At 34.4% G+C, this 20,468-nt stretch overlaps 1 protein-coding gene across 1 annotated transcript; it reads right to left on the bottom strand.

Moving 5' to 3' along the window:
- Positions 1-1,047: 1,047 nt before the first annotated feature.
- LOC112703030 (non-specific lipid-transfer protein 8) lies at positions 1,048-1,389 on the bottom strand. The gene has a single exon (XM_025754327.2). It carries the CDS (start codon positions 1,387-1,389, stop codon positions 1,048-1,050), a length of 342 nt encoding a protein of 113 aa, XP_025610112.2.
- Positions 1,390-20,468: the final 19,079 nt, after the last annotated feature.

Here is a 20,468-nt window from a genome sequence, read left to right as displayed (position 1 = left end):
TGATTTATATTTATATTTATTAGAGTTTACACGTATAAATTAACACAACTTGCATTAATATTTATTAAAGTTTATGCATATAAATTAAAAAAAATTATTTATTGAAGACAATTTAATGTTTGTGCTAATTAAATACTGACCAAAATTATTAAAAATTGCTGCCCAATATTTTTCGTTATCCTAATTATTAAATAAAAGAACTTAACATCTTAACGAATTTTAGTGGTTAATATTACAACATTGACTAAGTTCAAATAATAATAATAATAATAATAATAATAATAATAATAATAATAATAATAATAATAATAATAATAATAATAATAATAATTGGAGCAAGGAAACGGAAATTACGACATTAACAGGAAACAGAATGAGAATACCAACATAATAATAAAGAAATCCACATAGGTAGATTCTAGTTTATTTCAAAATACGCCATTTTAATTATATATAAGTAGCAGAATAATGTTCAGCATTCCCTGCATCGCTCTCCAATTCCAATTTTCAACTTTCAACCAACCCTGCAAAAGATGCAGCAACAACATAAGGGAGAAAACATTAAAATCCAAAAGTTGAAGAAGCATAGTCTAAGAATCTAAGTTGAAGATTGACTAAGAAAAAAAACAAAGAAGTGATTTATAAAATATGAAAAGAACAAAATGGAGTTTTCATTCTTCTTTGTACATTGACTTCATATTCTCTATCATTAAATGGTATGAGATTATCTGGCACGAGCCTCACACCTATTTAATAATAATTAAAAATACAAAAAAAAAAACAACGTAACTTTGCTCTGTGTATGAGAAAATATTAAATTAAAAAATATATTAAATATTTAATTTGTCTTCTAAAATTATTACAATTTACAAACATATTATAAGGTATTTTATTTAAAATAACACATGGACATGCCGTATTTTATTTAAAAATGTAAATTATGTCAAAATTATCTATGCCTGTAAATAATATAATTATTTAAAAAAAAGCCGATTAATAAGGTAGTATTTCAAAACAATATTATATATGTAATAAGTGATATTTTCATTACTTGGAGCAATCAGCATTGGGGGAAACAGAGATGGGAAGTGATACTCCACAGTTTCCAGGGAGAGCCTGAGCCAGTTGTGAATTAATGTTGAGACTCTTGGAAGTGGATTTGATGCAGTTGCATGCAGTTTTCTTATCAGCAGAGGTTGCTGCAGCAGCTGCAAGAGCTTTAACGCCAGAGCAACATGGTCCTGGTGGTTTACCACTTCCACTCATCAAGTAATTCACACAAGGCTTTAGGTTCTTAATCACATCACTGCATGATGAAATTGTAGCCTCAGAATTAGTTACTGAGGTCACTAAAATCATAAGAACACATGTAGCAGCAACTGATTTCATGCTTATTTAATTAATTGTTATATGTTGTGGTGGTGATGGTGGTTTCAATTTGCATTGTTGGTCCATGTTTAGACATTTTTATAGGATCAGAGGAAGCTAAAAACTACAAGTAAAAATAATTATTAAAATAAAATTGTTAAATAGAGTACAAGAAAGATAAGTTTGATTTTAATTGTACAAGAAATTGTTAAAATTTCAAGGTTAGGTGGAAGTAACGAAGAAGGGGTTATTCAGTTTCAACAAGTAATATAAGTTGCACAAGATAATTGGTGCATATATAAATATTTTACGGTTTTCAAATCATGTAGGAATTTGATCACTATGGACATTTAATTATGTGCTGGTTGGTAGTAAACCTTGTAAGAGTTGTTTATCACTATTGCACACTTTGTTTGTAGTGTTGACAATGAACCATCCAGGAGCAGAGCAGAACCATGTGTAGGATTCACGGCCAGTAAACTAAAAAAAAAAATAGTGAGAGTCTTAATTTATTTTCTAATTTTTTTTTTAAATTTTGCGATTAAAAAAAATTTTGAACTTCTAATTATCTTCTCAATATTTTTAAAAAATAACATTTAGGACAAATTGCACATTTAAATAAAGTAGAGTAAAATTATTTAAATAAAACATTTCTAAAATAGTTACAATAGTAGTTTATCAAGAAACAACTTTCAGACGTAAACTGCAATAGATTGTAAGGATTTATGAAAATATTCAAATTTTATATCCAGATCTAAATTCACCTCAATTCATAGTTCTTTAACACGGTGCAGTGAACATGAAACTAAGGTGAAGCAAGCTATTTAAAAAAAATGACCTATTAAAAAAAGCCGTTGATCCATTGACCCATTGGACTTTTCTTAAATAGTCCAAACTATCATGTTGGAAGCCCATATATAATTCTACATACCGGGATTTAAATGTGCGGGCCTTAATAAGCTAGGTCAGTTAATTTAATTATAAAATTCTAATTTTTTATGATTAAAAATTTATGATATAAAATTTAAAATAAACAAAATAATTTTAAAAAATTAACTGATATTTGTTGACAAAAGTTGATTCGTTAAGTTTACCCTTTATTATATCATATATACACGCACATATAGTACTCTTTAGACTTTACAGATTGATAGCTCTAAAATAGAAATTAATTAACCTCTATTGTGCGAAGGAAATGGATCTTCTCCGGTTTTTTTAACACTTGAGGAAATGCAGTGTAATCTCTCGCCATTAATTTTATAAGTGTGATCAAAATTAAATATGAGAGAGAACATTGAAGGGTGAGAGATTACAATTGACATCATCCAGTTTTTTTTTTACTGGAGAGGATCTACTCCCATTGTGTGAACCAACTAAGGGGAAGTCATGGCATTCATGAATGGAATTTTCTGATAGATACACTCTTTTCTTAGATATGCTACATCTATTAGTTCTCTTTTAATTTGAAATTAACACAAGAAATAGAATCGTAAATTTCTAAAGGACATATTGCAGAAAATCAACCAAAAACTTTACTCTTCATAATGTACCATAACTGCTCCTAACATGATGCATATCATCAATGTACATAAACCAAGCGGACAAGACAAAATCACCAAGTAGATTAATGAATCTGTTCCCTAACAAGATGAGAAAACTAATTTAAGTCTTTCAACATGTGCGATGGCATATATGTAATGTTTCTTCATTCTCTTAACCTGCATTCTAGCTAAAAGTTGGTGATGCATCTCAGCATATACCTAAAAAGAGTACACCAAAATAAGAAATCAAAATGGAACTAACGAATTACAATCCTATATAATCCAAATTACCAGAAACCAAATTAAAAAGTCGTAAACAGGAGTGCAAGCTTAAAAAATTGTGTTCACAAAAGTTTAACTGAATCATAACATTTGCAATATACAGCAAAAACTATTCATGCATTTCTAGGAATAGAAGATCAACTTAATACTTCTAGTGGATATGCATTTGTACTGAAATTATTCAAAGAAATCCACTAATGATTACCGGTAAATGCAGAACGTCCAATTATTTTGAGTTCACAACAAAATGAAGCGCGTGAGCCACTACAACTTTTCTCTTAGGATCTTGAATCCCCAATAAATATTCATAGAATAGATGGAAGAGGAAGGCACCCACCCTTCACTTTCAACATTGACTGAATTGTTCACTGTTATTTAGTTAGTCAAATAACAAACTCTATCTTCCTCTTGGATCCTGGCCCATCTGAGATGATTGAGACTCTGAAAAAAGCCAGCTTCTTTCTCCATTCTGGTTGAGGAAAAAAACATGACAATGATTCATAATAGCATTCTTCCTATATCAATAGTCTGCCATATCAAAGTACAATCAGTTAACTCAAATAAAGAATTTAAAATATGTTATATACAGCTATCAGCACAACGTCAAAGCCATCAATATTTTCAACCTCACTTTTTCATATATAAGCTTAAAAGCAGTGATGCATCATATTCATAAGTTGTTAGGATGAAAAAGATAGATCATATTTTAGCTCATTAGCTGGGGAAAAGCAAGCTATTTTATCATTGAAACAAGAAATAAAGCATGAGAGGATGACATATCTGTACTTTTGCATATCCATTCTCAGAATCACAAACAAATCAAATATAATACATATTGTGTCTGTGGCAAAATCTATGGCAAATAAACTTCAACTTTCTTTTCTTTCTTTAACAAAGATTCTCAAGGACAAATAAGAAACAATCAAAGCACTAAGCTCCAAATTAGTAAGAATGAGTATAAAATAGAACAGAATAAGAATATATTCAAATACAAAGAAGCAGTAGATATAACGAGTAATGACCAATAAAATGAGACCCTAACACAACATAAACTCAAAAGTAAGAATAAGGGTGTAAAACACTAACATGTGGGATAACTTATATGGGTAGTTCATCTTCTACAACTAATTCAACCTAAAGAACATTGCGCAATATCAAGTTAAGATCATTTCCAATAACCCTTTGATACTTGTTGATAATCTGCCCCAAGTCTACTTGTCAAGTCATCAACTGTTTCATAGTCAAAAAATGATATATCCTACAATAAGAGTACTGCAAAATGAGTTAAACCATACACCAAGAAAACATAAATGAGGGCAACAAACTTATAGTGTTATTAACTGCTGCTACAAAATGTTCCTCTCATGTTCTCATTCTCATCATTTCCTATTAGAATTCTCTCTCTAATTCTAATTTTTCCTTCTCTTGTCTTTATAGCTATGTAATTTGCTGTTATTTAACACTTATAAAATGAGTTCCTGATGAGAAAAAAATACAAAATCTTCACATACAAAGTTAAACCTCATATGTATATCTAAATATTAATACAACGATAAAATCCCATAAGGTACACTGCATCTCATTCTAGCAATATATTCAAACAACATAATACAATTTTATTACCGACCCAACCCTCGAGTCCCGCACCCGGAACGGCCTCCAACTCCGATACCCAGGGTTGGCCCCACCCCCTTTCTCTAGAAGGTCCAGACTGGCCTCCACATCTTCTAACCAATATTCAAATTCAAATACCTCCTTTATCTTAGCTAAATAAGATAAAATAAGATAACTTCCACTAACTATATAAAAAGGAGTCAAAGATCCCCTCAGGTACGTCATTCGTTCCACACACTTTATACTTCTCAGATTCATTCTGACTCGGACATCGAAATTTCTTTACATGTACCACCCCCATTGCTCCAGTCAAATGATCCGTCAATCGCCTCGACCCGTCAGTTCCCGATCCATCTCACAACCCGTACTAGAGACTTCTATTACAAATTCTAAACAAGAGCAAGCTAAATTCCACCACAATACAAAGATCGAGTTTAATAGTTGAGCAATCTTACTTCTGCAACATAGAGGAAAACTAGTCCTTCTTCTTAGCATCAGGCTTGCTGTTCTTCCCAATATCATCACCATCCTCCTCCTCTTCAGCCTCAGTATCACTGTTAACAACTTCATCCTTATCCATAGCTCCTTAGCCAGAAAATCAACGTTCCTATTCCCGCCATCATCAACCTCATGATCTGTAAAATCCAGTTTGGTCTTGGGACGAATCATATCAAATCTTCTTTTTCTTCACTACTTTTTTTTACCAATTCACATACTTAAGTGTTTGATTCACAATAATTTATCTCTTTCCAATTAAAATTAATGGCACTCAATTTGACAAGTGATGCATGCACATCTTTAGTAGTTTTTAGTTGTTATTTCTTTAAATAGTAATAGTGATTTATTATTTTTATTAAGAATTTCATGCTTTTAATCTATGTTCTTAGTATTTTCTTCCTTAAATTTAAGATAGAGATTTTTCTTTGCTTTAATTGAGATTTTTAGTGCTTTGATCAATACTCTTTGGAGTTATTTTGTGCTTTTATAAGTGTAGGAAATGAAACAAAAATCAAAAGAACAAAGGAGGAAACTAAGGACACACTTTGGAATAAAAGACACACTTTTAAAATCAAGGACACACTTTTTTCAAAGACCAAAATCAATACATTTAGGCCTGGAAGCTTTGCCATCCAACGTGGAAGTACTGGCATCTAACGGCATTTCTGCATACGCATACTCCACACGTGCACACAATTGGTAAAATAAGCGAAATCTTGTGTATGCACAAATGGTGACTTCAGCAAGGTCATGTGTATGCATAACCCATGCATACGTATGATCTCTGTTTTACATTTCACGCTAGTTTTGTGATCTTCTACGCAGAAGCAAAACAAAGCATAAATTTGGGCCAAGAATTGGAGCAATGCTGCATGTGTCGCACGCCCCTCACTTGGCGTGCCACGGAAAAATGAACAGAGATCAAATTGGGCTATTTCTTGAGAAGCAAATGTAAAGTGTGTCATTTAACCTGTTTTGTATGTTACCTAATGGCTCATCCTTGATCCAACCTCCCAGGCTTCATTTTTCTCATTCATTCCCCAATCCTCCAAGTTTTCAAATGGATCAAGCCCAAAAATTCAATTTCAATTTAATCTTGAATTTAATGTAATTTAAATTTCATTCGAATTTGTGATTTAGATAGGATATAAATAGAGGATTAATCTAAGATCAGGGGGACTTCTCTTCTTCCCTCAATTCTTTCACATTTTGTAAGTCATGAGTGGCTAATTCCCTTTTCATTGAGGAAGGAGCTCTATTAAATTTAATAGATCAATTATGATTTATTATTCATCCTCAATTCATATTTAATTTGCTTCTTTAGAAAGAATATTTGTTTTTTAATCCAAAGATTCAAATCTATTGAAAAATAGTTTTAATCTCACTTGAATTCTAAGAGAACTTAAAAGAGGGATCATAGAATTAAGTTAGAAGTTCTTTCTCCCAATTTGATGATTATGGATTTTGGGGTTGATATGTGACATATAATCAACCTATAACTTGATTCATAAAATTGTGTGGCTCTAAATGAGAGTTAATATTCATCTCATCTCATGAGAAATTAGATCAAAAAATTGACAATTGATCAAGTTAAGAGATATTGAATTACCAAGACATTAAAATTTAATCATTGATGATTTATCAAGAGATCAATGCTTGCATGATTAAAGTTGAGATGAAAAACTATTTGATCTAAAGAATTCAATATCTCTGCACTCCAATTATCTTTCTTTATTCTCTTATTCCCTTTCTTGATTAATTATTTTTTTTAATTAACGCTCATTTATATTGCTTTTTTTACATTCTTTCAATTTACTATCCTTGCAATTTATTTTTTGAGTATTTACATTCTAGCCATTTAAATTCTCAGCAATGTACATTTATGTTCTTTATTTTCAAGTCATTTATTACTTCCATTTATTTATTACTTAATTTCATTCTTATTATATCAACTATTCATCATCAAATTGTGAATTGCCTGACTAGAATACTCGATCAATTGTTACTTGCTTAATTTCTTAATCCTTGTGGGATCGACACTCAATCACCGTGAGTTTATTATTTGGTACAACCCGGTACATTTACCGATAGTTATGCAAGATTGCAAAAAATCCTATATTAAGTTTTTGGCACCGTTGTCGGGAATTGACAAACTACCAGTTGATTAATTATTTAGATTAAGTACCTTTTCTTTTCTTGTTTTAGTCATTTACTTACTTTTAATTTTTCTTTTCTTTTGTTCCTTAAATGTTTGTGTTATTTCTTAACTTAGAATTTCTTTCACTTTGACGGAAGAAATTTTAAACTCTCTTTTCATTTGTTGTTTTTCTTATGTACATGCAAGAAAATCAAGAAGAGGAACCTATCCTCTTTGATTCAGAAATAGAAAGAACTCTCTGGAGGATAAGAAAGGAGGTAAGAAACAAAAGAGTACTAGAAAAGGTGAGAGAGTCTCAGACACAATTATGACAGAACCTCACAACAACAATGAATCCAATGGTGCTCCACATGCTAGGAGGACATTATTGATCATATACTACTCCTGATCCTGAAAATTGTAGGAGTAGTATTTTCAATCCACATGTCAATGCAAACAATTTTGAACTTAAATCTCAATTGATCACTCTTATTCAATAAAATTGTTAATTTGGAGGAAGCTTCCAAGAGGACCCAAATTAACATATTTCAAGCTTCATCCGAATTTGTGAAATGGTAAAAACAAATGGAGTGATAGCCGAAGCATATAGACTTCTCTTGTTTTGATTCTCTCTTAGAGATAGAGCGACACAATGGTTGGAGTCACACCCTAAAGAAAGCATTGCCACATGGGAAGACTTAGTTAGTAAATTTTTTACTAAGTTCTTTACTCCTCAAAGATTGATAAAATTGAGGACAGAAGTACAAACTTTTGGGCAACTTGAAGAAAAATTCTAATATGAGGGTTGAAAAAGATACAAAGGAATGTTGAAGAAATGTTCACTAAATATGTTTGTGGATTGGGTCCAACTCCAAGTTTTCTATGATGGAATCTCTCAAACCTCAAGAACTTAATTGGATAATTTACCAAGGAGATCATTACACATGAAGACTCCTAGTAAAGCCATAGAACTCATTGACATTGTTGTAGATAATCAATGCATCTACTCTTTAAAGAGGAATATGAACACAAAAAGAGGACTGATGGAACAAGAAACTATTGTTACTCTTGTGGCTCAAAATAAAATCATGTCTCAATAACTCTCCATACTCACTAAGCAAATGGGAGAAATTCAAGTCTCTGTCATCGACACACAATGCTCATTGTATAACATGAATGGAGGGAATCAATTTGGTGAAAATTTTGATTCATTCAACACTAATCAATCACAAGTGGAGCAAGTTGATTTTATGAGAAACTCTTCCAGGACACAACAAAATGATCAATACTCCAAAACATATAATCCTGGATGGAGGAACCATCCAAATTTTGGGTGAAAAAACCAACAAAACCAGGACTAAAGAAGCCACAATTTCAATCATGCAAACAATTTTAACTCCCAACCAAGTACTCAAAACTATTTCTGAAATCCACAAAACATCCCTGACGTTAGGATTTTTGCCAGTAAAGAATGTCATAAAAACAGTCGCGTTGTAGATATAGTCTCTAAACCGACAAAAATCCCTTCGTACAAACGTTTTGGTTGTCACAAGTAACAAACCCCTAAATAAATTGTTAACCGGGTATTTAAACCTCGGGTCGTCTTCTCAAGGAATTGCAGGGAAGTATGTTCTTATTAGTGGTTATGAAAAAGTGTGTTTGGGGTTTTTGGAAGTAAGGTGCGAATATATTATATGACAAGTAAAATAAAATAATAATAGCTGTAAAATAAACCTTTGGCAAGGTATAAGAACTGGAGGTCCTTTCCTAGTTATCCTTATCAATTGTGATGAGAATTGGATTTTTCTCCCACTTTGTTAACCTCTAACTATGAAGGTAAGTTAAGTGGATGAATTCCAATTTTCAATCAACAATGAGTTTGATAACTCTAGAGTCACCAATTATTTAACCAAAGCCAAAAGGAAAGAAAATTGAAACTACTCAAATAAAAATGCCTTCAGATGGGAAGCAATAATCATGTAATTAAAAGAAAGCAATAATAACTGAAATATCTCAAATAATATTAATTCAAAGAAAATCATAACATGAAAGAGTTCATAAATTTAATTGGAAAAATAAATAAAAATAAAGAACCTGGGATTGAGAGTCACTCCTAAAACTAAGAAAAATCCTAAATCCTAATCCTAAGAGAGAGAGAGAGAGGAGAGAACCTCTCTCTCTAAAACTACATCTAAAACATGAAAAGGGGATTATGAGTGGCCTGATCATGAATGGATGCATTCCCCCACTTTATAGCCTCTAATCTGTGTACTCTGGGCTGAAAAATGGGTTAGAAACAGCCCAGAAGTCACTTCCATCGCTTTCTGGTCCGTACAGGTCGCAGAAAAGTGACGCGGCCGCATGGCTCACCCGGCCGCGCGGGTTGCGTTCCTACCAGGTCACGCGTCTGCGTGACTCACGCGTTCGCGTCGCCTGTCGTCGAGGCAGCTATGGCAAATTATATATCAAATCGAAGCCCCGGACGTTAGCTTACTAACGCAACTGGAATCGCGTCGTTTGGACCTCTGTAGCTAAAGTTATAGCCGTTTGAGTGCGAAGAGGTCAGGCTGGACAGCTTAGCAGTTTCTCCAACTTCTTGTATTCCTTCCACTTTTGCATGCTTCCTTTCCATCCTCTGAGCTATTCCTGCCCTATAATCTCTGAAAACACTTAACACACATATCAAGGCATCTAATGGTAATAAGAGAGGATTAATAATAAGCAAATATAAGATCAAAGAAGCATGTTTTCAATCAAAACACATAATTAGGAAGGAAATATAAAACCATGCAAATAGTATGAATAAGTGGGTAAATAGTTAATAAAAACCACTCAATTGAGTACAAGATAAACCGTAAAATATGGGTTTATCAACCTTCCCACACTTAAACAATAGCATGTCCTCATGCTAAGCTCAAGAGAAACTATAAAGATGAAGAGGAATGGTAAGAATGTATGAAATGCAACCTATAAATGCAACTACATGCTAAAATGTTTCTACCTACTTGGTTAAAAATAAATAAGTTCCTTAAGACAAAAATAATTCAAATTCCACTAATTCAAATCATATAAAATAAAGACAAGTAAACTTGTAAGAAGATAGCTCATGAAAGCAGGGAACATAGAATTAAGCACTGAACCTTCACAGGAAGTGTATATGCACTCTAATCTCTCAAGTGTATAGGGTTAATCACTCTACTCTTCTCTAATCATACTTTCTAAACCTTGTTCTTCATCTAACCAATCAACAATTATTTAGCATACCAATGCAAACATCATGAGGTCTTTTGTTAAGGTTGTAATGGGGCCAAGGTAAAGGTAAGGGTATATATAAGGCTAAGTGAGCTTGTAAAGTGAATCCTTGATTAGTCCAAGATCTCACCTAACACATACATACTTTATAAAATTTAAAATGCTTTACCTAGCTACCCAAATTTTCCCACTTTTTGTATTACATGCTCATGTATCAAACTTATTTTGTTGAATTTTGTCCCATGTGCATTGATTCTTTTTATTTTGCATTTTGGGGTAATATTATTTTTCTTCTTTTTTTTTGTATCCCTTATTTAATTACTTAATATTTTTTTTAATGCACATGGTAATTTAATTATTTTGATTTCACATGAGCATGCTTCCCAAATTTTCAAATAACTTATTCAATTTAATTCCCTACTTTTTTCATATCATCCCATGTTCCCATAAAATTTCCCACACTTAAATTATACACAATATCTATCTTAAGCTAACCAAGGATTCAACTTGGGATTTTTATTTTGTTTTTCTGCTTAAGGCTAGTAATATGGTTATAAAACAAGAGGGGATTTAAAAGCTCAAGGGGGCTAACAAGGATGATGTAAAAGGTAGGTTAATTTTGGGATAAGTGAGCTAGACTCAAACAATGGCCTCAATCATATGCAAGCATGCAAATATATTAAATATTGGACATATAGAATGGAACAAAATAAAGATTACAATCATAGAGAAGTGAACACACAAGAATAAAAATTTATGGTTAAATAATGTAACCATGTAATTAAGCTCAAATCTCACAGGTTGTGTGTTCTTTGGCTCAAAAATCATGTTCCAATTACAACTTCAAACAAATTTTTAACATAAAAATTTTCAATTTAAATTAGTGAAATTTTTCAAAAATAGGGTCTTAAAAGAAATTTATTATTTTAACCAAGTAGTAGCTAAATGCATAAAATCAAACAAATATGTAATTAAACATGCAAATGCAATAATGAACAAACAAATAAAATAAAATATTGGTGTTGAGTCAAGAAGTAACTAACCCATGGAGATCGGTATCGACCTCCCCACACTTAAAGATTGCACCGTCCTCGGTGCATGCTGAGATGTGCAGGTGGACGGGTTGCTCCAACTGACGCTTGTAGATGGAGGCGCCTTAGTTGGAGATCTCTTGGTTCCTTTCCTTGCTGGTGTCTTGTCAGTGGCCTTCTCTTTTCCTTTCTTGGTACCCATGCCTAAGGAAGAAGAAAAAGGAAGAGTGTGAAATATAGATAACTAAGACCAGAAGGGAGGAAATTCCAAGTGATAAAGAATGCCAAAGGAAAGATGATAGTCCATCTACATGGTAGCTACAACATGTAGGGAAGACAACAATAAAGAGCAATTCAAAATAATTAGATGCAAGAGGGTAAAAACATGCAAATAATAGGCATGAGAGGCATAGCTCAAGCATCAAGTAATAAATGTGCCAAATTAAAGAGCATGTGTAATGATGACAATTGTGAATAATAATCCCAAATACATTGGGTGTGCAAGTTAAAATAGGGATGAAAATAATGTATCCAAATGTATATGAGAGCCATAAGTAAATGTCAATTGTCAAATCTCTTCTCCGAGTAGCCATGTGCTCAAATAAAATAAGGCACTTATCCAAATAAAACTCCAACACCAATGAGAATAATGCAATGAATGAAATATGCAAATAAATGAAGTAAAATAAAATGAGAGGGAAAAAGGATGAGAAGAAAAAAGAAAGTGAGAAAGGAGAGAGAAGGAAGAAATTAGGATTAGAAAAGAGAAGATAAGAAAATTGGCACTAATCTGGATAGGTTGTGCGACGCTGGCGACGCGGTCGCGTGGAGCGCGATAAGGTTGGGTGACGCGGATGCGTGGGGCACGCGATCGCGTGACTCGATTTGTGCTAATGGCGCGAGTGCAGCCTCGCGGTCGCACAACTCTCTGTTCGAAACTTGGTATTGCCAAAATCCAGGGTGACGCGGTCGCGTGGTCGACGCGATCGCGCGGATGGCCTTATTTCCAATATGACGCGGACGCGTGGGTGACGCGTTCGCGTGGCAGGGCTTGTGCTGCTAGCACGGGTCCAGCCTAATTCCAGCTCAACTTTCGGCCATACACCCTTTTTACGCCGATTTCAGGTCACGCGGCCGCGTGGGTGACGCGTTCGCGTGGAGTCAATTTGTGCTAATAGCGCGCCTCCAGCCCTGCTCCTGCGAAACTCTCTGTTCATATTAATATTGTCTCCCATCTCCTTGCGACGCGGACGCGTCGCTGATGCGGTCGCGTCGCGTGCTCTTTTTTTTTTATAATCTGAAAAATGCAGAATGCAGTGTTAATATGAATATGATGCAAAACTCCAGGTTCAATATAACAAAATAAAATAAAATTCAAAAACAAATAAAACTAAATAAAAATGAAAAAGGACGATCATACCATAGTGGGTTGTCTCCCACCTAGCACTTTTAGTTAACGTCCTTAAGTTGGACATTTGATGAGCTTCCTGTTATGGTGGCTTATGCTTGAACTCATCCAGGAATCTCCACCAGTGTTTGTGATTCCAGTAACCTTCGGGGTCCCAAACTAGGCAGGTAAAACCCTTGAGCAGCTTCAAAAAGATTCTTAGGCTCCCGGGGTGTTGGATGTCAGAACAGATTCCAGGATCCCAAATCTTGCTTTTACACCCGTCTTCGTGTTGATTATCATGATTCCATCTGGGTAGCAAGCAATCTGAATTCTCACTAAAGCGGCCAAACAACTTCCTAGACCCATTCAGTTGAGCTCTATACCAACCTTTACGTTTAAGCTTAAAGCTTCCAACCATGATGACCTTGCAGGACAATTCTTACCACTGACCATCTTCCTTTTACTCTTAATGCCACAAAGAGCTCTAAGTTGACCATCCGTCTCCAGTAGCCCATATTCAAGTGGAATTAGAAAGCTAAGGGATATGAATTTTACCCACTTGAATGTTGTGAAGGATGATGGCGACTTAGGGGGAGGTGTTTTTAATGAAATTGCAAGCTCCACTCCCTTGTGCTCTTCTCTGATAATTACCACCTCTTTGCAAACTTCTTCAATTTCAACCTCTTCCTCTTGGTAGCTCTCTTTCAATTCAATCTCCTTTTCATTGCTTTCCAAGGGCATGGGAGGTTGTGCTTCTTCTTCTTGAATCTCCATCTCTTGATCAACCTCTTCCAAGTCTTCAACTATGATATGCATTGGAAGTTGTACACCCTCCTCAGCATCAATTTCAACCGTCTTGGAAGGAGGCTCGATGTCTTGACTTTCCCATGGAGGTTCTGCATCTCCTAAGTCTTCAACCACTTCTTCTTCTTCTTGAACAATGACAGCTTCTTCTACTTATTCTAGTACGAATTCATTCTCTGTCTTGTTCACTGGGGTTTCTGGTATCTCCTTCATGCTACGCTCTTCACTAGACTGTCCACATGGGGCTGTGGCTGATCCTTGTGTATTTAAGCGTCTAGAAGCCCATTGAATTAATACTTGCCCCAGTTGCTGAGTGGTTGCCTGAAATCGATCCATTATTTCCTTGAGATGATCCTTTGCCTCTTGATGCACTCGGTTTTCATAAGTAGGATCATAACGCTCTTGGATTGATGGATATGAAGATGGTGAATATTGAAGTGGTGGTTCTTGTGAGTAATTGGGTTGGAATTGGGGTGATTCTATATATGGTTCATATGGCTCATAAGGTGGTTGGTATGGTGGTTGAGGGTTAGGGTCATATGGAGGTGAATGGCGGAAAGGGGCTTGTGAGTGTGGTGGTCCAAAGTTATGTTGAGGAAAGGGTTCATAGGCATATGGTGGTGGTTGTTGATAGTCCATTGGAGGTAGTTGTTGCCATGAGGGTTGATCAAATCCTTGTGGCTCCTCCCATCTTTGATTGTTCCAACCTTGATGCCTGTTCTCATTGTAATTTCTTCTTCCTGCAACATTATTGTAACCAGACTCATAGCCAAAGGGATGAGAGTTTATAGTAGTGAGACAAAATAAAAATCAACAAAAAGAAAATATTTTGAAAAAGATAAGATTTTAAAAAAAAGATAAATATTTTTTTTGAAAATTATTTACAATAACCAATAATAAGGCACACGTTTGCAATTCCCCGGCAACGGTGCCATTTTGACGTTAGGATTTTTGCCAGTAAAGAATGTCATAAAAACAGTCGCGTTGTAGATATAGTCTCTAAACCGACAAAAATCCCTTCGTACAAACGTTTTGGTTGTCACAAGTAACCAACCCCTAAATAAATTGTTAACCGAGTATTTAAACCTCGGGTCATCTTCTCAAGGAATTGCAGGGAAGTATGTTCTTATTAGTGGTTATGAAAAAGTGTGTTGGGGGTTTTTGGAAGTAAGGTGCGAATATATTATATGACAAGTAAAATAAAATAATAATAGCTGTAAAATAAACCTTTGGCAAGGTATAAGAACTGGAGGTCCTTTCCTAGTTATCCTTATCAATTGTGATGAGAATTGGATTTTTCTCCCACTTTGTTAACCTCTAACTATGAAGGTAAGTTAAGTGGATGAATTCCAATTTTCAATCAACAATGAGTTTGATAACTCTAGAGTCACCAATTATTTAACCAAAGCCAAAAGGAAAGAAAATTGAAACTACTCAAATAAAAATGCCTTCAGATGGGAAGCAATAATCATGTAATTAAAAGAAAGCAATAATAACTGAAATATCTCAAATAATATTAATTCAAAGAAAATCATAACATGAAAGAGTTCATAAATTTAATTGGAAAAATAAATAAAAATAAAGAACTTGGGATTGAGAGTCACTCCTAAAACTAAGAGAAATCCTAAATCCTAATCCTAAGAGAGAGAGAGGAGAGAACCTCTCTCTCTAAAACTACATCTAAAACATGAAAAGGGGATTATGAGTGGCATGATCATGAATGGATGCATTCCCCCACTTTATAGCCTCTAATCTGTGTACTCTGGGCCGAAAACTAGGTCAGAAACAGCCCAGAAGTCACTTCCAGCGCTTTCTGGTCCGTACAGGTCGCAGAAAAGTGACGCGGCCGCATGGCTTACGCGGCCCGCGGGTTGCGTTCCTGCCAGGTCACGCGTCCGCGTGACTCACGCGTTCGCGTCGCCTGGCGTCAAGGAAGCTATGGCAAATTATATATCAAATCGAAGCCCCGGACGTTAGCTTTCCAACACAACTGGAACCGCATCGTTTGGACCTTTGTAGCTAAAGTTATAGCCGTTTGAGTGTGAAGAGGTCAGGCTGGACAACTTAGCAGTTTCTCCAACTTCTTGTATTCCTTCCACTTTTGCATGCTTCCTTTCCATCCTCTGAGCCATTCCTGCCCTATAATCTCTGAAAACACTTAACACACATATCAAGGCATCTAATGGTAATAAGAGAGGATTAATAATAAGCAAATATAAGATCAAAGAAGCATGTTTTCAATCAAAACACATAATTAGGAAGGAAATATAAAATCATGCAAATAGTATGAATAAGTGGGTAAATAGTTAATAAAAACCACTCAATTGAGTACAAGATAAACCGTAAAATATGGGTTTATCAATCCCTTCTAATTCTTCAAACAATTCTCACCAACCACAATCACAACCCACACAACCTTCTCAAGATTCTCAAAGACACTCTAATCTTAAACTTTTCCTAGAGAAATTTATAGAGAAAACAAGATCTAACTTTCAAAATCAAGGTGTTTCAATAAAGAAATTGAAAATACAAATTGGCCAAATTGCTCAACAATTAGCAAAATCTACTAACACTTTTTCAAGTGACACTGAGGTCAATCCAAGGAAGGAATGCAAGGAAATCATATTGAAAAGTATGAGGTTTGCAGAGAAAAAAGCCACCAATCATGAAGTGCACAATAAAGAAGCTTCAAAGGAGGAATTAGAGGAGTAAAAGCAAGAACAAGAAGCCTCCATACAAAGTAGTAACCCAACAGAGAAAAAAGTAGTGGAGGCATAAAAACTAAAAGTTTCATATCCTCAAAAATTCAAGGGAGAGATTAAAGAGAAGCAATACTCCAAATTCCTAGAGCTATTCAAGACACTTCACATTAACATTCCTTTCATAGAAGCACTTGAACAAATGCCAATGTATGCTAAGTTTATGAAAAAAATTTTATCAAAGAAAATATCCTTAAAGGGAGGAAAAACTGTAGTCATGACTAAGGAGTGTAGTGCCATTATAAAAAAGAACTTTCCAAAGAAAAAGAAGGATCCAGGAAGCTTCTAAATTTCTTATACCATTAGAAACATAACATTTGAAAGAACATTATGTGACCTTAGTGCAAACATCAACCTAATGCCTCTCTCTGTGATGAAAAAGCTCCAAATTCATGAATTGAAACCAACAAAAATTGCTTTTCAATTGGCTGATAGATCCATGAAGCAGGCACATGAAGTTGTGAAGAATGTTCTAGTAAAAGTAAGAAAATTCTTTCTCCCAACTGATTTTGTCATCCTTGATATGGAGGAAGACTACAACACCCCCATTATTTTGGAGAAGTCCTTCTTAGCTACTGGCAGGGATTTGATTGATGTTGAAAAGGGAGAATTAATACTAAGAGTACATAATGAACACTTGGTATTTCATGTTTTCAAAACAATGCATGAGTCCAATCATGAGGAGAAATTGTACGAAGATTGACTCTATGGACCCAAACTTAAAGGAGGCACCTAATGAATCACTTCAAAAGCTACCACTTTCATGCTTGAAAAAGAGAGTAGAGAAGTAGAAGTAAAGCAACAATCTGAAGGAATCATTAGAGCCAAAGAGGATTTACAACCAAAGCCTCCATTTGTGACAATCAACAAGATTTCTCATGATATTGAGCCTAAGATCTAGATTGAGTGTGAACCACCACCACCAAAAAGGAAAGAAAAAAAGCTAAAAAAATTTTCTAGAGGATGGAGAAACAAAAAGATCCATACTAAAGACTTTCACCATGGGATAAAGTGATGCTAGTTTACTAACCAAGGGAACCATTTCCACATTTATCTGGACATTACATAGTCAACAAGATTCTTTCTCTTCAGAGTGATGAGAACATCAAAGAAGACACTGGAAGGAAGTTCATAGTAAGAGAAGAAAAGTTGAGGCACTATGATCATCATCCACCATAACAAAGATTAACCGTCAAGTTAGTGATGTTAAAGAAGAGCTTGTTGGAAAGCAATCCAACCATAGTATCCTTTCATTTTCTTGTTAATTCTTAGCTTTTATTAATCTTCTATTTTTACTGTTAAATGATACATGCATAAAGAAAATAAGTATTTAGGAACCAAGATTTTTAACTTAAGGAGGAGCTAAGTTGAGGTGTTCCTCAACCATGCAACAAGAAAAAAATGTTGATATTTGAATACATGTTGCTTTCCAATGATGAACAATGCATTTCATGGTTTGGTGCAAGATGAAGGTTACAGAAGACTTAGAGAAGGAGGGTTAAATCTATGGTCTTCTTTTGTTTTAATAAACTAATCCTTTGTTACCCAACTTAAACTTGATCCCTGTTTAAACTGTGCAGCGAAAAATTTAAGAGACAATTTCGTTTTGTCTCATAAATATCAGAAAACAGAACAACAAAAGAAAGGAAGAAGTTGACACAGTCATGTATCCTGGTTCAGTTGTCTTGTGCAATGCAACCTACATCCAGTCTCCACCATAACATTGGTGAAATTTTCACTATAGACAAAGTATTACATACACCAATTTTTTAGGATTCACATAATCCTATATGGACTCACAAGTTTCTTCCTAAACTTGACTTGGTAATGCTAATATCTAAACTCTTTAGATTTAGTGCTTACCCAACTAGCAAGGGGTACCTCACAGGTACTTGACACAAGACAGAAAATTACAACCAAATAAAATTAGAATCTACTCTTGACTTTTCTCTCAAGTGTTTCACTTAGCCTTTTTCACTTTTAGGCTTTTTCTCAATGTCTTTCTCTCAGCCTTTTACCTCTCAAAGACAATACAGAAAGATATACATTGAAACTGAAATACAAAACTGTAAAACATGAAAGAGATTAATGCGTAACAGCATTAACATTATGAACTGAACCCAACAACAGAACTCAAGACTTTGTTCTTCATCTTGGTAGAGTGCTCCCTTTAGTGTAGGTGTAATGCTTCCAGGACTTCAAACTCAGTAGTGAGGTTTCATACACAGCTCTCAATTAGGGTTCTTTCACCTTATTCAAAACAAAAAAAAAAACATTTTTCCTTTTGCACCTCTTGTAGAGTCACCATTTAGGTTTTTCCTAACTCAACTCTTTAAACTCTGAGCTCTCTTAGCTTGTCATCTCACTTTCTTCATTTAATCCCCAAATTAAGGATGTCAAAGCTGGTCCTTTTTGCTTGACCGAAGACCTCAGAGCAATAGAAAAATTGTTCAGTGGTAAACCCAAATCCAAACCCTTGAGATAGTGCTTTGTCCCCAAGAAACAATTTGAGCCTTTGATTCATAGTAGTAATTATCAGAAATCACTTTCTCCATATATCCCAAATTGGCGTTGCAGAAATTTGAAGAAGGAGTGAAGGAAATAAATTGCCTGCAAATGAAAATAAATCACATTTATCCTCTGACTTAGCTTAGCTTGCTTTGATTAGGTTGATTAGACATTTGATTTTGTGATTTACCTTTCTCTTTCTTTCTTCTCTGGTGAGTGAACCAGGAAGAAGCTTTCTCTCTTTCTTCATGAGTCTGTCCGAAGAGAATCTTGTGAACATTGACTTTAGTTGGCTTCAACTTGAATGGATTAACTTGGGCTTGGATTGGTTTGACTTTCCATTCCACCCAATTGATTTCTTTGTTTTATTTCTTTGGGCTTTGAGAGTTAAAGAGCCCACCAACAATCTTTGTTTCTTATTTCCATCTTTACGGGGTGCTGCTACTTTAATTTTGGCATGCAACACTAATCAAAAGCAATAAAAACTAATTGGGTGTTTAACCCAATAAATCAATATTTGTCATCATCATTTAAGTTAGTTATGTTCTTAACTCTACACAAGATTTTTGCCTTTTAGGTTCAAGCAGGAAACAAATTTGGTATTGTAGCATGCATGCAATGTAGCAGTGCAGTGTTATAATGATATTCATATAGCTTGTGCATTAACATGTCATACGCGAGACACCCAGGCAGTGAGTGAACCTCGCGTCTGCTCGCTTACATGACTCCTTCTTTTTTCCCAAAAAGCTACTAAGTTTTACAGAATTCACTTTTGCCTACCAAAATTTTGACGCGCATAACTCTTTCAATAATATGTTCTTCGAATCTCATAAACTTCACGGATCCAATTTCATTTAAAATAATTTCGGAAAAAGTTTGAGGGTCCGGAAGCCGAATTATGGCCCACCAAAATTTGGTCAAAAATCATATTTTTATAAAATTTACCAAACCTCTATTTATACCAAAAACCTTACTCAACCCAAAGATTCAAACTTTATACAACATTATATAAGACCAAAACATCTTTATATTCATTCAATCTCTTCTACAACATACCAATATTCCATTATATTAATCTCATTCCAACAATCCACATTTCAAGCAACATAACTCATATATATATATGCATCAACATCACAATTCATAATCTTCATCCTCATCAATCTTTATCACAAGCTCATAACAAACTCAGATTTCACCAAAACTACCAACATTACCAATTTCATATAACATTCAACCTATTCTATGGTCAACTAGCCTAAGTTTTCACGTTACCTTACACAT

The sequence above is a fragment of the Arachis hypogaea genome, chromosome 7 (assembly GCF_003086295.3).
Source record: "Arachis hypogaea cultivar Tifrunner chromosome 7, arahy.Tifrunner.gnm2.J5K5, whole genome shotgun sequence".
Lineage (NCBI taxonomy): Eukaryota > Viridiplantae > Streptophyta > Magnoliopsida > Fabales > Fabaceae > Arachis > Arachis hypogaea.
This window is presented reverse-complemented; position numbering and strand designations above follow the sequence as displayed.

Bases quoted from the DNA above. Each gene is read 5' to 3' on its own strand.
- LOC112703030 (XM_025754327.2), bottom strand. From the start codon at position 1,389: ATGAAATCAGTTGCTGCTACATGTGTTCTTATGATTTTAGTGACCTCA.